This window comes from Chlorocebus sabaeus, chromosome 16 (genome assembly GCF_047675955.1).
Source record: "Chlorocebus sabaeus isolate Y175 chromosome 16, mChlSab1.0.hap1, whole genome shotgun sequence".
Classification (NCBI taxonomy): Eukaryota; Metazoa; Chordata; class Mammalia; order Primates; family Cercopithecidae; genus Chlorocebus; species Chlorocebus sabaeus.
The window spans coordinates 50401221-50426773 of NC_132919.1; the positions used below are offsets into that span (position 1 = coordinate 50401221).

The 25553-nt window shown below is 56.4% G+C and overlaps 2 protein-coding genes across 7 annotated transcripts in view; one reads left to right on the top strand and one right to left on the bottom strand.

The window, feature by feature from the left end:
• Positions 1–18904, top strand: part of UBE2O (ubiquitin conjugating enzyme E2 O) — a 65368-nt gene extending 46464 nt beyond the window's left edge. The window contains exons 2-18 of one of the 3 annotated variants that reach the window (XM_008011637.3): positions 2853–2912; positions 3111–3221; positions 5729–5826; positions 6310–6373; positions 7261–7404; positions 7864–7973; positions 8100–8250; positions 8476–8948; positions 9404–9558; positions 9810–9922; positions 10011–10139; positions 10500–10592; positions 11589–12285; positions 12546–12682; positions 16325–16528; positions 16625–16682; positions 16822–18904. In XM_008011637.3, the coding sequence (XP_008009828.1) occupies positions 2853–2912; positions 3111–3221; positions 5729–5826; positions 6310–6373; positions 7261–7404; positions 7864–7973; positions 8100–8250; positions 8476–8948; positions 9404–9558; positions 9810–9922; positions 10011–10139; positions 10500–10592; positions 11589–12285; positions 12546–12682; positions 16325–16528; positions 16625–16682; positions 16822–17492 (3468 nt within the window). In that variant the 3' untranslated portion in view covers positions 17493–18904. The remainder of the gene's footprint in view (positions 1–2852; positions 2913–3110; positions 3222–5728; positions 5827–6309; positions 6374–7260; positions 7405–7863; positions 7974–8099; positions 8251–8475; positions 8949–9403; positions 9559–9809; positions 9923–10010; positions 10140–10499; positions 10593–11588; positions 12286–12545; positions 12683–16324; positions 16529–16624; positions 16683–16821) is intronic. The other 2 variants (XM_008011636.3, XM_008011638.3) reach the window with 2 other exon arrangements.
• Positions 18905–20587: 1683 nt separating this feature from the next.
• On the bottom strand, positions 20588–25347 carry SPHK1 (sphingosine kinase 1). 4 transcript variants are annotated; one of them, XM_037993132.2, is made up of 7 exons: positions 24957–25347; positions 24711–24809; positions 22800–23003; positions 22316–22468; positions 22143–22237; positions 21938–22053; positions 20588–21643 (listed from the first exon to the last, which is right to left on the bottom strand). In XM_037993132.2, exons 3-7 carry the CDS (start codon positions 22807–22809, stop codon positions 20857–20859), a joined length of 1161 nt encoding a protein of 386 aa, XP_037849060.1. In that variant the 5' UTR covers positions 22810–23003; positions 24711–24809; positions 24957–25347; the 3' UTR covers positions 20588–20856. The 4 variants fall into 4 exon arrangements, with proteins under 4 accessions (XP_037849060.1, XP_008009825.1, XP_008009823.1 ...); XM_008011634.3 differs by lacking the exon at positions 24711–24809; XM_008011632.3 differs by lacking the exons at positions 24711–24809; positions 24957–25347 and adding an exon at positions 23318–24318.
• Between the last annotated feature and the right edge of the window lie 206 nt (positions 25348–25553).

Genomic DNA, 25553 nt, shown 5'->3' on the forward strand with positions numbered 1-25553 from the left:
GACATTGAATGCGTTGCTTATTTTCTCTGTCTCAGTTTGCGTATCTGTGAAATGAGCATGGCAGTGAGGTGCTTCATGGGTTGTGGAGCACCTCATGGGTGAAAGCAGCGAAGCACCTGGAGAACTGTCTGGCAGGTAGGAAGCACCTGGTTAGCATGAGGCGGAAAACTCCAGAGCTCTTGCGTTCACCAGGAGCACAGCAGTTCCTTCCTGACGGGGGCACTGACAGGCTTTGTGAAGCAGGTCGTGCACATGGGGCAGGGAGAGGAGGACGTTTGGAGGGAGCTGTTCAGTGGAGTGGCTTACAGATGGGGGGGTGTGGGCTTATTTGGAGAAAGCCAGTGCCCAGTATAGGTGGGGTATAAGAAGTTAGGAAAGAAAGTCACGAGAGCCTCCCAAGTCATCCTAAGTCCTTCCAGATGCCATTGTCTCAGGTTCTAATTCCCAGTGGAAGGGAGTGTAGCCACCATGTTAGCATCACCCAGCCCCTTGTCACTCCCAGTCTGCTCCCAGCACCATCAGGGCTTTGGAGAAACGTAATGCCTTGTCATAGAAAGGTCAGAAGAGCCCCTGGAGGCAGTGTCCTGGTGGGGTGGAGCTGCTCTTGTCTGGAGACCCCATGGGAAGAATGGCGTTTGCTTCCAGGCTCCCTCTCCTGGGAGTGCCCAGCCAGCCTCTGGCCTTGCCACGATGCCAGTTTTCACCAGCTGTTTTTTTCTGCTTCAGCCTCAGAGTTGACACCTCAGTTTCCCCTGCATTCCTGAGGGTCCAGTTAGGCTGAACAGAGTGTCCCATCAGTGCCTGCCCTGATTTAGGTCTGTGTCTGCGCTGTTCTTGCCTCCTTTCCTGGCTGCTCTCTCAGGGACCCCCAGGTGGTGGAGGCAGCAGCCTCCCGCCACACATGGTGCAGTCCCCCGTGCATTGGAGTCTGCTGTCCTGCAGCTTCTGGCTTCTCTGGGAGCAGTTGTGGCTTTTTGAAGTCTAAAATGGGAGCAGGGGATTAAGATGGGGTGGGGCAGCGCAAAAAATACCATGTCTCAGAGTGGAGATTTGGGCACAGAGGGTTACAGCACAGAATGTTCTTTGAGTTAGAAAAGTGGCACTGTTACGCCAACATGCCCCTGCAGCCTCCTGGGGTCTTGAAGCAGAGATAAGGAGAGCCTGACCTTTCAGGGGTCTTCACCCCGCAGCTCACAGGGCTGGTGATCACAGCTGCCGGCCTTGCTGAGCACCTACTCTGTACCGTGCACCTTCTCTGTACCGTGCACCTTGTGCCACCTGTGGTCCGCTGCCTTGGTGACTCCGCCTCAGCCATGCTGAGACGGCTGCTGTCATCCTTCCTTCCACGTGTCGGCAGGAGTGGTTTGCCTGACTTTCCTGTGTCTGACTCGAGAACGCTGCATTTACTGGGCTCGTTGTCATTTGAAACTTGGGATCATACCTGGATGCAGTGGCTCACGCCTGTAATCCCAGCACTTTGGGAGGCTGAGGCAGACAGATCACAAGGTCAGGAGTTCGAGACCAGCCTGGCCAACATGGGGAAGCCCCATCTCTACTAAAAATACAAAGATTAGCCGGGTGTGGTGGCACGTGCTTGCAGTCTCACCTACTTGGGAGGCTGAGGCAGGAGAATTGCTTGAACCTGGGAGGCGAAGGTTGCTGTGAACCCGAGGCTGTGCCATTGCACTCCAGTCTGGGCAATACAGCAAGACTCTATCTCAATAAAAAAACAAACAAACAAAACTTGGGCTCATGAGTTCCTGTGGGACTCTGCACTGCTGGTTGGTGCTGGGCTCCATTGCTTTTCTTTCCTTTTTTTGTGAGTCATGTTCTTCTACTAACAAAGTTTGTTTTAGTTGTCGTTGCCAGCAATTAAGTGACCCTGAGCCAGTGTCTTCCTTTTTCAGCGACTTGGTTCTCCTTTCTTGGTGGTGAACTGTCGGTGCCCCCAGGTCAAGGAGGAGTGTCTGGTTGGCTATTTGAGGAAACCGCTCTCCAGCCACGCGGTTTGGGGTCTTGGAGGTGGACACACACACAGACCCGTCCATGATTATGACTCAGTGAAGAACCATTGAGGAGCTGCCCCAGGTTGGAGGAACCAGCTAAAAAAGAAGGCAGGCTGGCCTGGTGGGAGCATCTCCTGCCTGGACTGTTGGGAGATGGAGCAGCAGGAGGCAGCGGCCGCTGCCAGTTGTGCATAAAAAGGGACAATCAGGTGCTCGTGCAGTTGGCCGGGCTCCAAGAGCCAACCATCCTGAGGGTTACTTAGCAGCCTGCAGGGCTCCAAGCACAGCAGATAAGGCGCAGGCCGCAGCTGGTCAGGAGGATAACCCAGATTAGAACGTGGTGTCCGGTGATAGCCAGGCCTCAGGGTGACCCACCGCAGCCCGGTGTCCTGCTCCTCCCCCAGCCCACTCTCCCTCAGCACTGGTCAGCTAGGGCAGGCACTTGCAGAGGGCAGAAAAAAGATTTAACGCAAAGCAAATGTTTTGCTCTCTGTAGAATGGGCTGTTAAATCCTTCATTAAAGTGCGACCTTATGTGATCTGTCATTGAGCCCCACTGTTCAGCGTGAGGAAGGATACCCCCGGCGAGCCGAGTGTTTGCCTTTGGTGGGCGAGACAGTGACCAGAGGGGCCCCAGGAGGCCTGTGGGCATGACGCACTCCGCCTTGGGTCGCGGTGCTGGTCGGAGGTGTGTGCGGTCTGTGAAAATGCTGCTAGCCAAACGCTTAGGATTTGTGCACTTAGCAGTGTGGATGTGACACTTCAGAAGAATTTGGAAGAAAACCATATTCTGTGGTGGCTTTAGAGCCCATTCTCTCACATCTCTCACATTTCCATTCTTTTACAGCTGAAACTAGAGGACCGTTCTGTGGTGCCCCGAGATGTGGTCCGGCACATGCGATCCACTGTGAGTCCTGCGTCCCCACCCCAGCCCTGGGCCTGGGGGCAGCCACCTTAGGGACTTGAGCCTGCCCACCTTGTGCTCTGTATGTGGGAGAGCTGGCCAGCTCTGCAGGGGGCGTGCTGGGGTTGCCTGGGCTGGGTCTCCCGTGGTGACCAGGGCTGCTGCACCGTGGGACTTGCATATGCCTCCTCCCTCCCCCAGGACAGTCAGTGTGGCACGGTGATCGACGTCAACATCGACTGCGCCGTCAAGCTCATCGGCACCAACTGCATCATCTATCCTGTAAACAGCAAGGACCTACAGCACATCTGGGTGAGCCAGCCCTGTCTTCTCATCATGCTTTCTGGGCCCTCTGGTTCTCTCGGCGGCACGACCTGTGCACTACAGCCTCCTCCCTGCTCTTGCCAAGCACAGCCTTCCTGGGTCAGAAGGCGGAGCACAGCAGCCAGCTGGCTCCTATAGCCTTGTTTTCCCTGCTTTCAAGTAAGCCATTTAGATGTGAGGTCAGGACGTGCCCTTCCCCAACCCCAGCATAGGCTACCAGTGTGGTTATCTTTAAGTGTTTTCCTTTCTCCTCTAATATTTCTTTTAAAAAAATTAATTATTTCCAATAATTTATTTTTTTAATGATTTTAAACTTACCAAAAGTTGTAAATTCCTTTGTCCCTCTCATCTGGGTTCCTCAGCTGTTAAGATTTCATTCCATTTGCTCCATCACCTTCCCTCCCTCCTTCTCCCCGAGATCCCCCTCCAGTCTTTTTTATTCCCAAAACATTTGAGAGCAAGCTACAGATATGATGCCCTGTCACCCACCCCCAAATACACACACCTCTTGTGTGTTTTCCAAAAATACAGACAGCCTCCTGCGTAACCACCATATGACCCCCAGATTGAGAAGTGGACGTTGATAATTACTGTCCAGTCCACAGACCACATGCAGTTGTCCCAATACTACTCTTTTCTTTGCGGATGCAGGACCCAATTCAGGAACACATCTTGCATTGAGTTGTCATCTCTTCGTTTTCTCTCCAATCTGGAATCGTTTCCCAGCCTTTCTTTGTCTTCCATGCCCTGAACAGTGATGCATTCAGTAACTTGACCCTCAGCCTGGGTCTGTCTGGTGTTGCCTCATGCCCACGTGTTCTTTGCAGACCCGCCGCAGAGCTCTGCCCTGGTCCATGGTACTCCATAGCCAAAGTGCTGGGGTTGTTCACTTTGACTCCTGGTCATGTTGTTGTCCGCCAGATTTCTCCACCGTAAAGTCACCATTTACCCCCTTTAAGTGATTGTATTTTGTGGGAACATAGTCCCAAATTATGTCTATACCCTGTCATTTGTCAAACTGAAATCCACCAGTTTTGGCGTCCATTCACAGTCCTGCCTGCACCAGCCATTGCTCTGATGTTGCTAAATGGTGGTTTTATGACTCCCTTGTTTCCCCTCATTTCTTTTAGCTGGCATTCTGCTCTGTAGAAGAGCTTTATCTTCTGCCCCATTTATGTATTCATTTTTTATTTTTATCAGTATGAACTTAGAGATTTCTGTTTTATTCATTGGTTATAATTAATTACTACTATTATCTGTTCTGTTGTTTAGATGGTCCCAAATTTAGCCAGTGGGAGCCACTTCAAGCTAGCTTTCATGTCCTTCTCACATGGCCCTTTCTGTTGGTTTTTTAAGCACTTTCTTTCTTTCTGGCATGAGGTGTGCCAGGCTCATCTTGTACTCTTTGTGGTCCAGCCCCAGAATCAACCATTTCTCCAAGAAGCCTCATTGCTTTCAGAGAATGGTATTTTTAAAACCCAAGATCTGGATGCTAGGTGTGCTAATTGCTACTTGGCCCTTTTGGGACACACTAGGAAATACACATGTATTACATGTATACACACATCTAAATATATCACTGCCTGCTGTATGCGTATATTAAAATACATGAGTTCAGGCAGAGTTCACGGGTGCGGTGGCTCACGCCTATAATCCCAACACTTTGAGAGGCTGAGGCAGATGGATCACTTGAGCTCAAGAGTTTAAGACCAGCCTGGGCAACATGGTGAAACCCCATCCCAACCAAAAAAAAATATGAAAAAATTGGCCAGGCCTGGTGATACATGCCTATAGTCCCAGCTACTCAGAAGACTAAGGTGGGAGAGTCACTTGAGCCCATAGATGGAGGTTACATTGAGCCAAGATCACACCATTGCACTCCAGTCTGGGCAATAGAGCAAGACCCTGTCTCTAAAAAAATAAAAATAAAGTAAAATAAAATATGTGAGTTAATCCTGATACATCCACTTCCACCTAAACACCTCAGACTCCTCTTCCTTCTCCTCCTTCCTGCTCCCTTTCTGTTAGTAAACACCTGGGCACCTTCTCCAACAGTGAGGGCCTTGGCTCTCGATATCCTTGATGTGTTAACGTATTTACTCAGAGCACTATCCATATAGCCATCCCCCAATGGTGTGGCTGCTTCCTCTCCCTGCCACCTCCACAGCCTACTTGCCAGGTGTCCTGTGTCCATGGTTGTCCCATGTCCATGGATGCCATCAGGCCTCTGCCCCTGCATCACCCACCCCGTTCCCTCCAGGCAGCCCCACAGCCACCACCACTTCCTCCTCACTGGGAAGAGCAGCTGGGATGCAGCCTAGAACTTGTAGGGAGGGCCTGCTGCTGCAGCTGTTTAGGGCTAGTAGCCAACCGGTCCAGACAATGAGCTGTCTAGATCCTCCCGCTTCCTGTCTCAGTGGGGCATAGAGGAATCTGTGCCCTGGACATGAGCATTGTCTGCTGTGTCTCACTGCGCCTGCCCCCTTGGTCTGCAGCCCTTCATGTATGGGGACTACATTGCCTATGACTGCTGGCTGGGGAAGGTCTACGACTTGAAGAACCAGATCATCCTGAAGCTATCCAACGGTGCCAGGTAGAGTCTCACCACCAGAGAGCCATCGGCTTGGGAAGGACAGCCTCTTGGAAAGAGGGGAGGAGGAGGGTGTTTCCTCTTAGGGACAGTGATGACAGGTTTGATCAAGAGCAGTGACAGATGTTGCAGGCATCCAGGGCCTGCAAATCAGGGCCTAACCCTGTACCATTCTCCTTATCTGCCGTGGCCTAATTCTGTTGCTGTTTCTGATCTGTCCTGGCATAGGGAGAAACATTTTCATTGAGGGTATCTGCTGGAGGCTGATGCTTTACTTGAGGCACTGCGAGGGTGCTGAGCAAGCACTCCAATGGCACTTGGGGTCTTGTTCATTGTGGGAGAGTTTCTTGTACTACCTCGGGCTGTTAATGGTTGAAGATGAATTGTGCTATTTAGGGCATGTGGCACATTGGCATCTCAGGATTGCAACTGTTTGGCACTCACTGTGTCCCCTGGTGGAGACTAAACCTCTGTTCTCTGTTTTAGGTGCTCCATGAACACGGAAGATGGCGCCAAGCTCTATGACGTCTGCCCGCATGTCAGCGACTCGGTAGTGTGCTCCATCCAGGCCGGCACCCTTCTCTGATTGTTCAGTCCTCTGGAAGGAGGACTTCTTAGCAAAGAGCTCGTAGCTGGACCCAGCTAAACAAGAGCGGTTTCCTAGAAAAGGGGCGGGTGCGCGCCAGAGGATCTAAAAGTTTGGGTATAGGCAGAAAATATTAGAACCTATTTTTTTTTTTTTTTTCCTTTGAGACGGAGTCTCACTCTGTTGCCCAGGCTGGAGTGCAGTGGTGCGATCTTGGCTCACTACAACGTCAGCCTCTTGAGTAACTGGGATTACAGGCATGCGCTACCACGCCCGGCTAATTTTTATATTTTTAGTAGAGATGAGGTTTCACCATGTTGGCCAGGCTGGTCTTGAACTCCTGACCTTGGGTGATCTGCCCACCTCAGCCTCCCAAAGTGCTGGGATTACAGGCATGAGCCACTGCGCCCACAGTATTAGAACTTTTATTTGCATTTTTGTTAGCTTTTTTCTCGTCCTTTAAGGTCCCACTTTGTCTCTCAGTACAGGATGATGTAGTAGTTACAATAGTACGTGGACACACACGGCAAATAAGTAGATATACAGGGGGTGCGTGAGCAAACAGGTTTCAGGACCACTGCTCTCTGGAGCCTTGTTCCTCAGCGTGTGAGCCCTTGACCAAGGAGCATGGAATGAGTCACCTATGTTTGAACAAGGGTGCCAGGTGACCTTTGCGAACCCGGGGTTTGGGAAGCGCTGATCTGGAGCCACAGGACTTGTTTTAGGGCGTGTGGGGCCTGTGTGTGAGTGGGCTTCTGCAGGTGGGCAGCCAGCAGGCACAGGCGTGGAGAGCACGGTCATCCAAGGAGACACCGCTCACAGGGACTTTCCTCTGGCCCCACATCCTGCAGGGTCTCTTCTTTGACGATTCCTACGGCTTCTACCCAGGCCAGGTGCTCATTGGCCCTGCCAAGATCTTCTCCAGCGTCCAGTGGCTGTCAGGTGTCAAGCCTGTCCTCAGCACCAAGAGCAAATTCCGAGTGGTGGTGGAAGAGGTGGGTCCGGGCCCAGGGGCAGGAAACCGAATCCTTGACCTCCGCACCCCGGAGCTGAGCTGCTGCCCCTTTCCTGCCCGCTCTGAGGGTTGAGTCCCACTCTTCGGCATCTGGACCCTGTTGATCTCAAAGGGCTTTGAGGATAAAGGGAACCCAGGCTCTGGTCATAGTGACCAAAAGACAGACGTCCCCCAGCCCAGCCTGTACAGGCTGAGCAAGGTGGGAGGGTGGCAAGTGGCAGTTCCAGTGGCCCCTGGCTGGTGTGAGCAGTGACACGGGTCCTGGGCATTGGGTGTGGGCCGTGGTTACAGTTGGGGTCTGCTCTGATGTGTCTGTACTTGGTGCTACACTAGGAAGATCAGTTTCCTGCTCTGGAGGTCGAGTGGGCTTTGGGCAACTGGCTAAAGAGAGTGCTGTCAGAGCCTGCCCTGACTGGCGTGTCCCACCTGCCATCCCCAGGTGCAGGTTGTAGAGTTGAAAGTTACATGGATTACCAAAAGTTTCTGTCCAGGGGGCACGGACAGCGTCAGCCCCCCACCCTCTGTCATCACCCAGGAAAACCTAGGCAGGTGAGCACGCCCTTACTGCCAGCAACCCAGGGGCACGCGTGGAACAGGCCTCTGGGCCAAGGCTCAAGAACACTGCTGGCCTCCCAGGAGTCCAGCTCAGCTCACCCCCGCTTCTTTCCCAACCAGGGTGAAGCGTCTCGGATGCTTTGACCATGCTCAGCGGCAGCTTGGGGAGCGCTGTCTGTATGTCTTCCCAGCCAAGGTAGAGCCAGCCAAGATTGCCTGGGAATGTCCAGAAAAAAACTGCGCCCAGGGGGAGGGCTCTATGGCCAAGAAGGTATGTCCTTGGGGTTGGGGGTTGGTGGGCATTTGAGGAACTGGCCTTGAGCCATTTCCATGGCCAAAAAGGACAGTCTGTGCTTTAGGCCTTGGGGGGCAGCCCTGATGACCCTTGCCGGCTACTCAGGTGTATACAACTGTCATCCCCCCAGCCTGAGATGCCTAGGGCCAGGCCTGCCCAGGTGCACCTCACAGCCCTGTCCTCTCTGCTCCGCCCTTGCAGGTGAAGCGCCTGTTGAAGAAGCAGGTTGTGCGGATCATGTCGTGCTCCCCAGACACCCAGTGTTCCCGGGACCATTCCATGGAAGACCCAGACAAGAAGGGGGAAACCAAAGCCAAGAGTGAAGCAGAGTCTGCCAGTCCCGAGGAGACGCCCGATGGCTCTGCCAGTCCAGTGGAAATGCAGGACGAAGGTGCAGAGGAGCCCCACGAGGCAGGAGAGCAGCTGCCCCCATTCCTGCTAAAAGAAGGCAGAGAAGACAGGCTGCAGTCGGCAGAGCAGGACGCAGATGATGAGGCTGCTGACGACACGGACGACACCAGCTCAGTGACCTCCTCTGCCAGCTCCACCACTTCCTCCCAGAGCGGCAGTGGCACGAGTCGCAAAAAGAGCATCCCCTTGTCCATCAAGAACTTAAAGCGCAAACACAAGAGGAAGAAGAATAAAATCACTCGAGATTTCAAGCCAGGGGACAGGTAAACTCAGAGTTGTGCCCCTCCCCAGCAGCGTCAGCGTGAAGCCAGGCAGAGTGCGCGTCCCCAGGGTGTGCGTGCCTGTGCTCGCACACACACCTCTGCCTTGTAGTGGTTCAGGGACGCCCATCCGAGACAGCGTAGGTGCCTGGGGTAGGCCCTGGCGGAAAGTGGAGACTGAGGAGTGGTGCGGAGGGTGGGATGGTGGTGGCCTTAAGCTTAGCCTTCTGGGAACACATTTGCCTGAGCTCTCCCAAGTGGGTCTCGTTCTCAGAGAGTGCATGGCCTCGGAACCCTGGGTGAGCTTCCTGTGCACCAGAAACTCATCCTGCCAACCTGGGATTCAGAGTTTCAGGTTACTAAGCCCACAGGGACAGGAAGGGACAAAAAGATTCTCTGCCCTTTCCGTGGGCGGGGGTGGGGTTTGCATGGCCTGCTGACTGGCCTGCATCCGGCAGGGTGGCAGTGGAGGTGGTGACCACGATGACCTCAGCCGACGTGATGTGGCAGGATGGCTCTGTGGAATGCAACATCCGCTCCAACGACCTCTTTCCTGTGCACCACCTGGACAACAACGAGTTCTGCCCCGGAGACTTCGTGGTAGATAAGCGAGGTAGTGCCAGCTCTGGAAGGGCAGCCAGCAGGGTGGTTGCCAGTGAGGTCCCAGGTTGGGGCTTGTGGAGAATGGGCAGTGGATCTGGGGTCAGAGCTAAAATGAGGTCCAGAAGGGGACTGCCCTCATGAAGGGGTCTCACCACTTCCAAGACCGGGGAAGGTCACAGTTTGCACCCTGCACTGGCTTGAGATGTGGGCTCCTTAGCCGGGATCCCTTAGCTAGTCACGTCCCTTCCTCTGGTTCCCTAGTCCAGAGCTGTCCAGACCCTGCTGTCTACGGCGTGGTACAGTCTGGGGACCACCTCGGCCGTACCTGCATGGTGAAGTGGTTCAAGCTGCGGCCGAGTGGGGACGACGTGGAGGTGTGTGCAGCCCCTACTGCTTTCTTCAGGTGGGCTCTGGGGTTAGGTGTGGGACCTGTAGCTCATGACAACCTGTCCTGTGCCACAGCTGATTGGAGAAGAGGAAGACGTGAGTGTTTACGACATTGCTGACCACCCTGACTTTAGGTTCCGTACAACTGACATCGTCATCCGCATCGGCAATACTGAGGACGGGGCTCCTCACAAGGAGGATGAGGTGTGCCTTCCAATTCAAGTTCTGGATCGCTGCTCACTGCCCTGTGCACCAGCTGCAGTCCCTGATGCTGCCACCAGGTGGCTCTAGGAGACAAGACCTGAAAGTCCTCTGGGCTCAGTGTCCCCAGGAGGGCAGCTGCCCCAAAGTCAAGCTGCTGCTCAGCCCTAGCAGCCGCAGAAGGACTTGTCCCTGCCTCGCTTCTGGGGTCAGGCTTCTTCAGCTGCCGCTGGTTACGTTTACCAGAGGAGCTAAGTTCTTGTCACGAGCTGGGTGGGCATGATGTCAGTCACTGCAGAGTACAGGAGGGGCTGGGGAGCTGGAGCTTGAGCTGGACCCCCTGACTTTGTCCCCTTTGCCCAGCAGCCATCGGTGGGCCAGGTGGCCCGTGTAGACGTCAGCAGCAAGGTGGAGGTGGTGTGGGCTGACAACTCAAAGACCATCATCCTGCCCCAGGTGAGGCTCTGGCAAGACCCCCCGCTGGGCTTGTGACTATGGCAGCTTGGGCTGGGGACCACAGTCGTGTAGCCAGAAGATGGGCTCTCAGGTCTTCCTGGTGAGATCTCAGCGAAAGCATGAGGGGCAAGGCAGGCATTCCACACAGCCCTTGGTGCAGGGTTGGGGGCAGCCCGCAGTTGGCCTACCAGCCTCGCTTCTCCCAGCAGTCTCTTCCCGGCCATCCATCGCTGGTGCATGTAGACTTTCACAGACCTCCAGGATTTTCCTGGATTGTCAGCTCACTGTGCTGCGAAGAATGCAAGTTCCCTCCTAAAAGGAGATGGAAACTTTCCTACCACCCTTTCTAGAAAGCTCTAACAGAGAAGGAGAGAAAGGAGCTGGTGCAGTTCTAACCCCAGCTGCTGGGTCCTGAGCAGAAGAGCTACATGGGCTCTCCTTCCCTCGCCTCCTGGTTGGAGCCACACAGCCCAGCTTTCCTCTCCTGATCCGCACAGGGGGCGGGAGTGGGAGTGGGAATGGCTTGCCCCATCACCTTAACGGCCATTCCAGGGAAGACAGCAGGATATGTCGGCCCTTACACATGTCCCCTCCTGTCATATGTTCCCAGCTCCCAGTGCAGCCCCACACAGGCCTCCTTGGCTGTATCATCAGCTGACCCTGAGCTTTTCAGGTGTAGGGCTGGGCCTGCCAAGGTCCCCTACTGCCTTGGGCAGATGCTGACCAAGTGCACAGAGCAGGAGCAGAGGCTGGAACAGACCACTGGCTGGGGCTTTGGGTCCGGCTTAGGGGTGGCACAGGTGAAGGGCCTCTCCCAGAGACCTAGGGACTGCAAAATCCAGAGCAGAGGGCGGGGAAAGAATGGAATGAAGTTGCCAAGGCCTCATGAGCCCAGTCCCCATCAGCTGTGAGGATCAGGGATCCCCAGAGCTCCTCCTTAGTGGTGGGGAGGTGACTTCCTGTCTGCATTACCCTGGCACTTCCTTCTGTCCCCAGCACTTGTACAACATCGAGTCTGAGATTGAGGAGTCAGACTATGATTCGGTAGAAGGCAGCACCAGCGGGGCATCCTCGGATGAATGGGAAGATGATAGTGACAGCTGGGAGACGGACAATGGGCTGGTGGAGGACGAGCACCCCAAGATAGAGGAGCCCCCCATCCTACCCCTAGAGCAGCCAGCGGCCCCTGAGGAGGACAAGGGAGTGGTGATCAGTGAAGAGGCAGCCACAGCTGCTGTCCAAGGGGCTGTGGCCATGGCCGCCCCCATGGCTGGGCTGATGGAGAAGGCTGGCAAGGACGGGCCACCCAAGAGCTTCCGGGAGTTGAAAGAGGCCATCAAAATCCTGGAAAGCCTCAAGAACATGACTGTGGAGCAGCTGCTGACAGGCTCGCCCACCTCTCCGACTGTGGAGCCTGAGAAGCCAACTCGGGAGAAGAAGTTTCTAGATGACATTAAGAAGCTACAGGAAAACCTCAAGAAGACCCTGGACAATGTGGCCATTGCAGAGGAGGAGAAGATGGAGGCAGTGCCTGACGTAGAGCGCAAGGAGGACAAGCCCGAGGGGCAGTCACCTGTGAAGGCTGAGTGGCCCAGCGAGACCCCGGTGCTCTGCCAGCAGTGTGGTGGCAAGCCTGGTGTCACCTTCACCAGCGCCAAGGGCGAGGTCTTCTCCGTGCTGGAGTTTGCACCCTGTGAGTCAGCCCTTGCCCGGTCTTCGCCTTCCCCGCCTTCTCAGGGCTCCTGTTTGTGTCACCAGATCTGGGTGCAGGGTGGTTAGTCCCCTTGCCGGCCCCCAGCTACTGCCCCAAACCATTTCACTGTGTGATCACAGTGCTGAGGCCAGGAGCGGCGAGTGGGAAGTCTGTGGGTGTGTTCACCTTTCCAGCCAGGTTTGCAGATGGAGCTCCAGGGCTTCTCCATGAGGGACTGACTGTTCTCTTTCCCCCTCTAGCAAATCATTCTTTTAAGAAAATTGAGTTCCAGCCTCCAGAAGCCAAGAAGTTCTTCAGCACAGTGCGGAAGGAGATGGCGCTGCTGGCTACCTCACTGCCTGAGGGCATCATGGTCAAGACTTTTGAAGATAGAATGGCAAGTAGGCTTGGCATGGGCAGGTGCAGATGTGCTTTGTGGGCCAGTGCCCAAGAGGTCACCAGCCTTGGGTCCCCAAACCTCTGGGGCTGACTGGCACCTGCGAAGACATTCACCCACCCACCTTTTACAGGGGCAGTCACAGGCTCAGTCAGGTAAGGGCTGTCTCAGCCGTGTGTCCAGGCCAGATGGTTCTTTTTTTCCTCCCTCCTTTAAAAAATTACTTTGAAATAGACCGGGTGCGGTCGCTCACAACTGTAATCCCAGCACTTCGGGAAGCCGAGGCAGGTGGATCACCTGAGGTCAGAAGTTCAAGACCAGCCTGACCAACCTGGTGAAACCCCGTTCCTACTAAAAATACAAAAATTAGTCAGATGTGGTGGTGGGTGCCTGTAATCCCAGCTACTCGGGAGGCTGAGGCAGGAGAATCACTTGAACCGGGGAGGCAGAGGTTGCAGTGAGCTGACGTTGCGCCACTGCACTCCAGCCTGGACAACAGAGTAAGACTCCTATCTCAAAAAAAAAAAAAAAATTACTTTGGAATTAATTATATTATGGTTACTCCTCAAGCCTACTTTTCTTTTTGAAAAATTAAAACATTACAGATCCTTTGAGTGGAAATGGAAGAGCTAAAGTTGCCTTTGACCAGCCCTCACTTCTGTTTCTCCCCGAATCATAGGCCTCCTCCCACACCCAGAGGATTTTTAGAAGTTTAGTGGGTCTCCTTCCAAACGGATGACCTTTTTTTAGATTTTTACGTTTTTTATACACTCATATTTTCACATTCTCATATGTCACCATAAGTACATGGTATTTTGTATAATTTGTTTACACACAGAGTATGTCATTGTACACATCATCTTTAATTTGCTTAAGACCAACCCGTGTTGATTCATATGATCTAGTTTCTTCCTTTTTACCTGCAAAATAGGACAACAGCATGTGGCCACACCACATTCCATTTTCCCACTCCTCTGTTCATGGACGGGGCCTAGTGTCTCTGAGTCATGTTTACTGAGGCAGTGTTGAGTGCCTCCTCCAGGAACAGGCAAGCCCGTTTGCCTGCCACCTTGTTTACTCAACATTCCCTTACTGGGCCTGTGCAGCGAGCCAGGCACCATGCTAGACTCTGAATATGAGCCTGAGGCCCCAGTTCTGGCGCTGTCCTGGAAGGGAGTAAAGAAAAGAAAGAGCAGGGATCCTGAGAGCAGCCAAGCGGGGCACTGTTGAGGTGGGCCCGGAGTAGCACAACCCTGGAACAGGGCTAGGCAGAGCCCTAAGTCCCAGTGCTGCTTGAGATTCTTAATAACGCTTTTGGTTTATTCTTGGGTTGTAGTAAAATTCCTTTTGAAAATCCTATCCTGTCTCAGCTCTGCTGAGGGAAGACGGGAACAGTATTTTTTGTTTTGTTCTGTTTTTCTCACATCTCACTCAGGAGAAGAAAAGTAGTGCATTCTCTGAAGGCTCCCAGGGTGGCACCAGTAAGAGCATGCGCAGAGGTTCCCTCACCCCAGCTGGCGCTCTGCCCTCCCTGCTTCTCAGCTCATCACTGACATCGCCCATTGCCCTGGCAGTTGAGATCCCACACACACACGTATGCACACACATGCACGCAACTAGATGCACAGATTCCAGATGTCTATGGAGCGATGGTCTCCCAAAGTCTCCCTTGCAGTTCAGACCCTCACTGTCAGCTTCTGGTTGTGAGACCATCCCCTTTCCCCAGGCCTCACCAGCCTGGAACTGTCTTTCAGCTTGAAACTGCTTGTACTACTTACCTTGTTGGAGATAAGGGTTGGAGCAGGTGTTTAGAGGAGTTGTTTTGTTTCGTTTTTAAAAGACAGGGTTGGCCAGATGCGGTGGCTCACACCTGTAATCCCAGCACTTTGGGAGGCCGAGGCGGGCGGATCACGAGGTCAGGAGTTTGAGACCAGCCTGACCAACATGGTGAAACCCCATCTCTATTAAAATACAAAAAATTAGCCAGGCGTGGTGGCAGGCGCCTGTAATCCCAGATACCCGGGAGGCTGAGGCAGAGAATCGCTTGAACCTGGGAGGTGGAGGTTGAAGTGATCCAAGATCTCGCCATTGCACTCCAGCCTGGGTGACAGCTACACTCTATATCTCAAAAAAAGATATAAACAAAAAAAATAAAAGATAGGGTCTCGCTCTGTTGCCCAGGCTGGAGTGCAGTAGTGTGATCATAGCTCACTGCAGCCTCAACCTTCTGGACTCAAGTGATCCTCCCATCCAAGCTTCTTGAGTAGCTGGGACTACAGGTATGCACCACCATGCCCAGCTAATTTTTTATTTTTTGTAGAGATAGGGTCTCACTATATTGCCTAGGTTAGTCTTGAACTCCTGACCTCAAGCAGTCCTCCCACCTTGGCCTCCCAAAAGTGCTGGGATTACAGGTGTGAGCCACCATGTCTGACTGAGGAATACAACCTTTTTTTTTTTTTTTTTTCTTTTTTTTTTTTTTTTTTTTGAGATGGAGTCTCACTGTCACCCAGGCTAGAGTACAATGGCACGATCTCGGCTCACTGCACCCTCCACCTCCGGGTTGAAGCAATTCTCCCACCTCAGCCTCCCGAGGAGCTGGGACTGCAGGCACGTGCCACCACGCCTGGCTAATTTTTGTATTTTTAGTAGAGACAGGGTTTCACCATGTTGGCCAGACTGCTCTCGAACTCCTGATCTCGAGATCCGCCCATCTCGGCCTCCCAAAATTCTGGGATTACAGGCACGAGCCACTGCACCCGGCTGGAATACAGTCTTAAAGTGCCGGGCGCGGTGGCTCACGCCTGTAATCCCAGCACTTTGGGAGGCTGAGGCGGGCGGATCATGAGTTCAGGAGATCGAGACCATCCTGGCTAACACGGTGAAACCGTGTCTCTACTAAAAATACAAAAAATTAGCCGGGTGTGGTGGCGGGCACCTGTACTGTAGTCCCAGCTACTCGGGAGGCTGAGGTGGGAGAATGGCGTGAACCCGGGAGGTGGAGCTTGCAGTGAGCCGAGACTGTGCCACTGCACTCCAGCCTGGGTGACACAGCAAGACTCCATCTCCAAAAAAAAAAAAAAATACAGTCTTAAAGTAATGATTCATGAGGAAAAACACCTGATAAGATAAAAACTCATTTCGAGTATTTCTCTTAGCCAGGGTTCAAAGACTCCAGGCAAGAGCCGGGCACGTGACTGCTCGGGGCTGTAAACCCAGCATTTTGGGAGGCCAAGGCAGGTGGATCACTTGAGCCCAGGAGTTTGAGACTAACCTAGGCAACATAGTGAGACCCTGTCTCTACACATAATAAAAAAGTCAGCTGGGCGTGGTGGCCCACACTGTAGTCCCAACTACATGGGAGGCTGCAGTGAGCCATTATCGCACTAGTGTACTCCAGCCTGGGGGACAGAGCAAGACCCTGTCTCAAAAAAAAAAAAAAAAAAAAGATTCCAGGCTGTTCTGCAGAGAGAGATTTGTGCTTAGCTTCTCCACTGCTGGTGGCGTCTGGAGTCCCAGGTGCTGCTCATCCTGCGTGATCTGCACAGTGTCCTGGGAAAGAGCAGGTGCAGATGCAGATGCCACATGTAGGACACCCCTTTCCACCCCTGCTAACCTTGGCCTCCCTCCCTCCCTACCTAGGACCTCTTCTCAGCCCTCATCAAGGGCCCCACTCGAACCCCCTACGAAGATGGCCTCTACTTGTTTGACATCCAGCTCCCCAACATCTACCCAGCCGTGCCCCCCCACTTCTGCTACCTCTCCCAATGCAGTGGCCGCCTGAACCCCAACCTGTATGACAATGGGAAGGTGTGCGTCAGCCTCCTGGGCACCTGGATTGGAAAGGTGAGTATAGTGCCAGGCCCCCAGCCAAGAAGGAGGAAGAGCCAGCGGGGGATAGGGGCCTGGGGAACAGAATTGATGGTGCCCTGTGTGTTTCAGGGGACAGAGAGGTGGACGAGCAAGTCCAGCCTTCTCCAGGTGCTCATCTCCATCCAAGGTACGGTTGGGCTGAAGCGGGGGTGCGGACAAGGGAGGACCAGTGGAGGGAAGTGACTCATGGTCCCCTGGCAGGTGGAGGGTAGGCCTGCGTGGTGGGCTTCTCTCGCCCACTGAGGGAAGGTGTCCCTCCCCCACAGGTCTCATCCTGGTAAATGAACCATACTACAACGAAGCTGGCTTCGACAGTGACCGGGGCCTGCAGGAAGGCTATGAGAACAGTCGCTGCTACAATGAGATGGCGCTGATCCGCGTGGTGCAATCCATGACCCAGCTGGTGCGGCGGCCCCCCGAGGTCTTTGAGCAGGAGATCAGGCAACACTTTAGCACTGGTGGCTGGCGGCTGGTGAACCGCATCGAGTCCTGGCTGGAAACCCATGCCCTGCTGGAGAAGGCCCAGGCGCTGCCCAACGGGGTCCCCAAAGCCAGCAGCTCACCAGAGCCCCCAGCTGTAGCCGAGCTCTCAGACTCCGGCCAACAAGAACCTGAGGATGGTGGGCCAGCCCCAGGAGAGGTCTCCCAGGGTTCAGACTCAGAGGGCGGTGCCCAGGGCCTGGCCTCAGCTAGCAGGGACCACACAGACCAGACTTCGGAGACCGCACCAGACGCATCAGTGCCACCCAGTGTCAAACCAAAGAAGCGGAGAAAGAGCTACCGGAGCTTCTTACCTGAGAAGAGTGGCTACCCTGACATCGGCTTCCCGCTCTTCCCACTTTCCAAGGGTTTCATCAAGAGCATCCGGGGTGTCCTGACGCAGTTCCGGGCTGCGCTGCTAGAGGCAGGCATGCCGGAGTGCACAGAGGACAAGTAGCTGCCAGGTGCGGAGGAAGGAGCATCACCGTGGGAGAGGCCAGCCGCCGCTTGCTCACTCCCCCCGGAATCGCCCCTCTTCCCATGCCCCTCTGTCCCCACTGCAAACCCCTCATTGCCCTCTTCTCCCCAAGGTGAGTTTGATGCTGAAGTGCAAGAAGTGTGTTGAGATGCCGCCGTTTCTATTCTGAAGCGAGCTTTCAACAGGTGGGTCCCCCGTGGCAAAGAAAATCGGAACCCTATTGCCGATTTCCCGTTTGTTACCCCAGCAGAGTGTCCCGGCACTTGCTCCCTTGCTGTCCCTTCTCAGGTCAGAGGTGGGTGTTCCAGGGCCTGCCGCAGGGCTCTCTGGGCCGGTGCCCTGCAGACCCGCAGGAGAGCACATGTGCCTTGCATGAAGTGTGGGTTGCGCCAACAATTCCCCTGGTCCCTTTCAACCTCTTAAGTTCAACTTGAGCCTCCGTGTGTCCTAGACCCTCCTGCTGCCACCGCCACCAGGTCCTCCCTAGTCCCCCAGCGTCAACACTATCCCTTGGGAGTTGTAGCTGCTGTCACTGACTCCTGGCTATACATGGCCTGTCGACCACATTATAACCCTCAGGTCTGTTGAACTTGCTCTCTAAGAGAGGTTGGGACCAGGCTAGGTTCAGGGTGACGCCCAGGAGAGGTGGTGGCCTTCACACATGCACATGGAGTGAGGACCAGGGAGCTGTGGGGAAAGCAACAGCTGTAGGTGCCTTGCTCTTCTGTTGGAGGCTGCTGGGGGCAAGAGCAGCTGCACAAGGCCAGGGCAAGTGCTAGGGCCCCTCCCCTATCACATGGTCACACTGGGACGTGGTGTGCAGCTCACTGAACTCCAAGCGAGCCAGCCCTCTCTTGGACTAGAAGGCCTACTGTCAGCCCTTCGCTTACAAACTGCAGGCTCAATCCAGAAGGGGACGGCCGGCGGGGGCTCTCCTAGTGCCCAGAGACAGGCCCAGAGGTTTACAAGTTTTCTAAGCTTTTGATAATGTGAAGCTCCAGGCCAAGAGGATGCTGTTGAGCACATTGCAGCTATGTAATTTTTGGTGTATGTATGTAATATTTAAGGTTGGAAAAAAACTCAAAAGCAAAGATATTAACTCTTATTAGAAAAAAAGACAAAAAAAAGCCAAAGCATGATGCGTCTTGTCAGCCTTAAGTGGGCTCCACACCTGTGCTGTGCTGTGACCGCCCAGCCAGCAGAGCTGCCAGAGGACGGAGCCGGAACACACACCATGGCATTTGGAGCCGAGTCAGTATCTTGTTTGAGAAACACCCGGAGTGACTGGTGGGGCTGTGCTTCCCAGTGCATTGTACATGTGGAGATGTGAATGCCTACTGCTTATAATATCTGTATAAAGTGCTGTGTGATTAAACTTTTTTTTACTTGCATTTTTTTTTTTTTTTTTTTTTTTTGGGTTGGCTCATTAACAAGACAAGGTAATACCATTAAACCTCCCTCTGCCATTCATCTGGGCTCTGTTGCCTTTCTTCCTCTCTGGGGCACTGTGTGCTTGTGTCCCTCACACACACCCTTCCTGGGGAAGGAAAGACCTTGTTGCCAGGGAAGGCATGTGGCAGTGGGTCCTGGCTTTCCTGGCCAGGTGGGGGCCACTGTGAGCAGCACCCCCCACCTGCCCACGCTGCCCTCCGCCTGCCAGATCTGCTTGCATGCCTTTTGTACTTCCTGTCCTGGAGCAGTTCTCTGGCCTCTTCCTGGCTGGTGGTGTGCTCCTTAAGAGCCAGCTTAGAGCAGCCTTCCAGTGGCTGTAGTCTCCAGAGACCTACAACTGACCAGTTCAGCTCCTTCCAGATTCTGGGAGAGCTGACGTCATAGCACCTGGTGGTGGACAGGTGCCACATCTGGACCCTAAGCCAAAATGGTTACCCAGTTTAGGAGACTTGCATGCATTCTTCCCTGCCGCAGTCTTTCCACTCCTGCCTGGCACTCCTCCACGAGGACAGGTGGGGAAGGGAGGTGGCTGAGGGAGACTGGGGGAACCCTAGACCCCTCATTGGTGGGGATGACAGACTCCTTTTAAAAAGGTAAAGATACTGACCGGGTGCGGTGGCTCACAACTGTAATCCCAGCACTTTGGGAGACAGAGGCAGGCAGATCATTTGAGGTCAGGGGTTTGAGACCAGCCTGACCAACATGGTAAAACCCCATCTCTACTAAAAATACAAAAATTAGCCAGGCATGGTGGCGCACACCTGTAATTCAAGCTACTCAGGAGGCTGAGGCACAAGAATCACTCAAACCCGGGTGGGTTTTTTTTTTTGCAGTGAGCAAAAAAAAAAAAGGCAAGATACTGCCATTTTTTACTTCTGAAGTCTCCTGCTCCTTGCCAGTTTTGGGGAGTGGCGGGGGTAGTGTTTTTATTGTTTCTGTTTTTGAGACATTCTCACTCTGACACCCAGGCTGGAGTGCAGTGGCGTGTTCTCAGCTCACTGCCGCCTTAACCTTCTGGGCTCAAGCGATTCTCCTGCCTCAGCTTCCCGAGTAGCTGGACTACAGGTGCCCATCACCACACCCTGCTAATGTTTGTATTTTTTGTAGAGACGGGATTTCACCATGTTGCCCAGGCTGGTCTCAAACTCCTGGGCTCAAGTGATTCACACGCCTCGGCCTCCCAAAGTGCTGGGATTACAGGCGTGAGCCACCGTGCTGGCCCATCAGTTTTCTAATGCCCTTAACTCAGATATTTTCCCTTTCCTGCTAAATCCACATGGGGCTCTGATGAGATTTTCTGGGACTAGCTGGTTGTGTGGCCCTAGCTGAGACATGCCAGGTCCGAGCTGCAGCCTGTGTATGAGGTCAGGCAGCTGGCTGAACTCTTGAGGCTGCTTCAGGCTGGAGGTACTGTAATTATCAGGGTAGTAGAAGCACCCCCTACCGTTAGGCTGAACCAGCTCTAGGCCTGAGTCCCCCACCAGAATGACTATGCCTGGGGCCAGTAAAATCCATTGCCCATCCCAGGGGGCACTATTGGCCATCATTAACATTAAATTCTATAATCCTGGCCAGAGCAAGAACCCATTCTCTCCCCAGTCACCAGGACAGGACCAGCAGGCTGAGAATGTCGCTTTATTTGGATTTGGTTCATGGGGTGGGGGTCCTAGAACAAATTAGAAGGCCTTACACAGGCAGCTGGGCCCAGCCAGCTGGGCTCCTGACCCCAGGACCTCATTCTGGCCTGTCCCCCCAAAGCACAGTTTCCACCTTCTCACCCTTCTCCAGAGGAGTCTCCTCCACCCCACAGGAGCTGTGGACAGGCCCTGCAGCCCTGGGGAAGGAGGAAGGGTCCTGCAAGTAGACACTAAGGCACAGCGTGGCCCAGGGGTCATAAGGGCTCTTCTGGAGGTGGCGTCTGTTGGGGCTTCCAGCTGGCTGGAAGCTGGGGCTTCACGCAATCACTGACCATCCAGAAGTAGTTTGGGTGCACCTGGCCCTGCACAGCCTCGCTAACCATCAATTCCCCATCCACTGTAAACACACCTCTCCCATCCTTGGGCTCTAAGCGGAAGGCGACCACAGGCATGTATACCAAGTAAGGGCATTCATATTCCATATGCCTGCCCTTCTCCATGGCCAGAAAGAGGCGCAGCAGCATGGCCCGAGACACTCCCGCCCGCACATAGAACAGATGCATGACACCAGCTGCACAGCGGCCCATGGGTGCCGCAAACATCTCGCTGCCCAGGTGTGAGTGCAGCAGCGCTAGCACCAGCACGAAGTCCTGGTCGGGCACCACTGTCCAGTGAGAGGGCACTGGCTCCTCCAGTGGCACAAGGTGTGCATCTATGGGGCCCTGCTGGACCACAACGGGGGAAGCAGGTGTCTTAGAGCCGGCTCTTCCTACAGGGAGGTAGGCCAGTCGGCCACGGTACGTGCGCAGGGCTGCCAGACGCAGGAAGGTGCCCAGAGTGAAGCGCATCTCCCCCAGGCGCCGATACTTCTCACTCTCTAGATCCACATCAGCAATGAAGCCCCAGGCCAGGCTTAGCACAGAGAAGAGGCGCAGCCCCGAAGCCGTGTGCAGAGACAGCAAGTTCATGGGCGACAGTAGCCGGCGGCACAGCAACCGCGTGCAGTTGGTCAGGAGGTCTTCATTGGTGACCTGCTCATAGCTGCAGGGGAAACGGTCAGATGAGGCAGGACAGGAGCCCCCATGTATCCCCCCTTCCTCCTCCCTGGGAGTGGGAGCTGGCAAAGCGCCATGTGGTCCCTGGGGAGTTGGCAGGGCTGATAGGTGACAGATGGAGCAAATGGAAGCAGTCAGCTGGGGTCACCAGGAGAGGGCCCCAAGACTAAGGGAGAAGGGGAAATGGAAATGACCTCAGCCTATGGAAACTTAGACAAGAAAACCCCACAGTAGAGGGGCACAGACTGGAAACAGGCCCACTCTGGCCCTGGGCTCTCACCCAGCATAATGGTTCAAGGAAGCTGCCAGCGCGTTACCAGAGCCTGCTGGGAGGCTACACAGGGGCTTCTGGATGGCGGTCTCCCAGTCAGGCCGCTCCATGAGCCCGTTCACCACCTGTTGAAGCACACGTGGCCTCAGCCCGGGTCGCCCAGCACCAAGTCCCAGGCCAAGCCGCATGCCAAGCCGCGTGGTGCGGTCCTCACCTCGTGCATCAGTCCGTCTCCAGACATGACCACCAGAGCGTCCCAGCGGCCCAGCTCCTCCGACCGCACCAGCTCCCGCGCATGGTTCCGCCGCTCTGCAGGGAGACCGGCAGCCATCAGGACTGGGGGTCCCGACAAGGGATGCTCCCAGAACCCCCTCGAGAGGTACTCACCAGTGAGCATCAGCGTGAAGGAGATTTCAGCCTCAGCCAAAAGGGGCTGCACGTGACTCCGGAAGAGCTGCAGGGCCTTGCCCTTGCCGCCACGCGGGTTCAGCAGCACCAGCACGCGGCAGGACCGCGGGAGCACGCCCCGGGGGCCGCCCGCTGAGAAAACAAACCCGAAGAGGCCGCATCCGCAACCGACCACTAGGCGGCTACGGGTAACAACGGGGCACAGGTGTGGGAACGTGGTGTCCGCAACACCCGGGTAATTTGACCCTGGCCAGAGGAGCGGCCTCTGCTGGGAGCCCTGGGGTAGGGACGCGGCGCTCCTGCCACCCCCTTCCTTGGCTCAGACGCGGCCGGCTTCTGGCCTCGTGAGGGATAGTGTTTCTCTAGATCGTCCACACCCCCGTTCGTCCAGCTGGGCGTTCCATCATTCCCGGCGAGGGACAGGAATCCCCCTACAGCCCTTCCCAGCAGGGACCCCACAAACCTGGATCCATAACCTCGACCCTTGGCTCCCTCTGCCAGGGGGTCCCTGGCGCTGTCGGGGCACTGCCCGTGGCGGCGGCTCCTGCCTTCAGCTCCTTATCGGTGCTGCCCAGGCGGGCGTCGCAGGGGCGGCTGTGGGGCTCGCCCTCCCCGTCCGGAGCCGTGGCTGTAGGAGCACCGGTGTCATTCCCTGCGGCGGCTGGATCTGAGGGAGAGAAGACAGCGCTGGCGGAGTCCGGAGCCGCAGCTCCCAAAGGCGGGGAGGGCCCGACTAAATCCCGGGACCACGCGCGGGGAGTTGCGCGCTCCCGCATCGCCCGAAGCCGGTGGGGCGGGGCCCTAGGTTCCCAGGAGGTCCAGAGAGCTGAGGTCTGGTGCCTCCGAGGGCGCCCCCGTCGTGTGACTAAGCCTCCAACCCCGGAGGAGAAGGGCGCCTGCTCCGGGGCTTTCCTCCCTGGGGCTTGGGGTTCGGTTCCGGCCGACGGATGAGTCAGAGCCTCCGACGGACTAGCTCCTCACCCCTCGGGGCTGCCAGGGGGAGGGGAGCCCAGCTGCGTAAAAATCCCAGAACTTGAGCGGACATTGCTGGGACGAAGTTCTGGGCAAGGATCCCGGCCCCAGCCAGTCAGGTTGTCGTGTCCCCTGCCCGGAGTTCCAGAGCGGTGGGAGCCGCGGCGCGCTCCTCCCGGGGCCCCGTTCCGTTGGGACGCGCGCGGCGCTCGTGGGAGCCGCTCCAGGGTCGCGCGAGTACCGAACCCGAGCCGGGCCACCAGCTGCCGCCTGCTCTCGCCCAAGCGACAAGTGGCCCAGTTCCCCGAGGCCCCGCGAGGGCGGGCCGCAGAGGAGCCACGAGCGGCGCGAAGGCAGGGTGGGCGGCCCTACCCAGTCGGTCCGGTTTGCTGGGGAGGCGCCACCGCCGTTCCCTACAGTGGCCTGGGGCGGAAAGCAGCTCGTCCCAAGCTCAGCCCACGTCTGAGGGACTGGAGCGCCCCGCTGGAGTGGACTCCCCGGCCTCGCTCCCTCCGGCCTCAAACTTTTCGCTCAACTTTGCAGCCGGCGCCGCGGTGCGGGGAAGGCGATGAGCCTCGGCGCCGGCCTGGCTCCGCCCCGCGCTCCCGGGGGTGGAACCTGAGCCCGGCGCGGCCTAGGACTCCGCCCGCCCCCGGCCTCAGCGCGCCGCCTCTGGCATGGCCCGCGCACACGGCCGGGCCACGCGCTGGGTCCCGCCCGGGGTCCTAGGAAGCGGCAAGCGCGCCGCCGCCGCTCGTCCTAGGCGTCTGGCGAGAAGGCGGCGCCGCGGCCCGGCCGAGTGAGCTGCGGCGACAGGCAACGAGGCGCGGAGTCCTGGGCCCGGCCGCGAGCGCAGTGTCTGGGGCGCGCGAAAGTGACCGCAGCGCAGGCGGAGGCGTGGGCTGCGCGCGAACTCGTGTCGGAGCGAGCGCCGGGCGCGCGCGGTTCCGCTCTCCCAGGAGACCCTTGGCTTCACCTCGACGCCACGACCTTGCCGCTCCGGGTGCTGCCGGAGCCGGGAGGCAGCACCCCTTTTTCGCGCTCTGCCCCAGCCCACCCGGAATTCGAGGCCCGCACGACACCCGGTGCGCCTCCCCAGGCCCGGGCGTCTCGCCTGCCGCCCGCCAGCTTCCCTTTTTCTTCCTCCCTGGCTCTCCCACGGAGGTTATTTTTAACTTCCCGACGCCGCAGCCGGGCCACCGAGCCCGAGGCCGCCTAGCGCGCTGTCCGGGGCAGAGGAGGCGATAGGCCGGGGGCTCCGAACCGGAGAGGAGCCTTGACAGTGTAGATGGGCCTAGGGGCCCCCGTCGGGATTGGAAAGCCAAGCATGGGGGACGTGCTCCCCGCCCCCTCTGGCTCAGCGTGAAGAAGGGGTGCCGGAAACACGCTCAGAAGTTGTCACCTCCTTGGAGGCCGATGGGGACGCGCTTGTCAGTGTGTTTGTGATACACTTATCGCGGCAAGCCACAGAATGTGTCCGCGAGCACCTCGAGTTAGATCCCTGGGGGGTTACGAAGGAGACGGAGGAAGAAGTTGCCAAGGCCCATTGGTGACCTGCCCAGGTAGGGCCAGAGTTAGGAGAACCCAAGCCCCTGCGGGAGGCTGCTGGGCTCGCGCGCCCCCGCCGGCACCACCCGCCCCCACACACCTCTCTCATCGCTTCTTAAAAGTCGAGAAGAGGCAGGTCCGGGAGGAGCACGCAGCCAATTAGCCGGGCGGCGCCCTGAACTCCGGCACGCCTCCGCGGTGTCTTCTCCGGGAGGACCCAGGCAGCTCGGCCCTGTTTCCCAACACTTGGGGGGTCAGACGGGCGGTACCCGAGAGTCCCCGGGCGGGTCGGGGGGCACAGGCTGGGACGCGGAGTCCCTGGGGTCGCAGCTCCGCGCGCGTCTCGGTGGGTTCGCGTCTCGGCGCCTTCGCCCTGCGCGGCCCCCGCGCAATCCCCGCTGGGTCCAGAGCGTCCCGAGCGCGTTACGGTAAGGTGACTCAGCGACGCGCTCACGGGTCGAAAAACTCCGAGAAACAGGAACGAGGGGAGGGAGCACGGGCGTCATTCCCGACTCCTGGCGTTGCGGCTCGTGTCGACTGATGGTCCTGCACCTCTGGGCCCCACCCCCACCCCCTCCCCCCAGGAATCCGGCGCGGGCCGGGTACGGAGCGCTGCAGCCGCAGTGCCGCGGTCGTGCGCTGCGGGGACGCGAGCGGCTGCGGGAGGAGGGGGTTCCGCGCGGGAGCCCGGGACAAG

What these genes read in the sequence shown, in the direction of transcription:
- SPHK1 (XM_008011632.3), bottom strand. Translation starts at nt 23,381, where the DNA reads ATGTCCGCTCAAGTTCTGGGATTTTTACGCAGCTGGGCTCCCCTCCCC. An exon ending in CCCCCTGGCAGCCCCGAGGG is followed by an intron (nt 23,004 to 23,317) that starts GTGAGGAGCTAG and finishes TCTCTCCCTCAG; the next exon opens with ATCCAGCCGCCGCAGGGAAT. An exon ending in GGTCGAGGTTATGGATCCAG is followed by an intron (nt 22,469 to 22,799) that starts GTTTGTGGGGTC and finishes TTGTTTTCTCAG; the next exon opens with CGGGCGGCCCCCGGGGCGTG.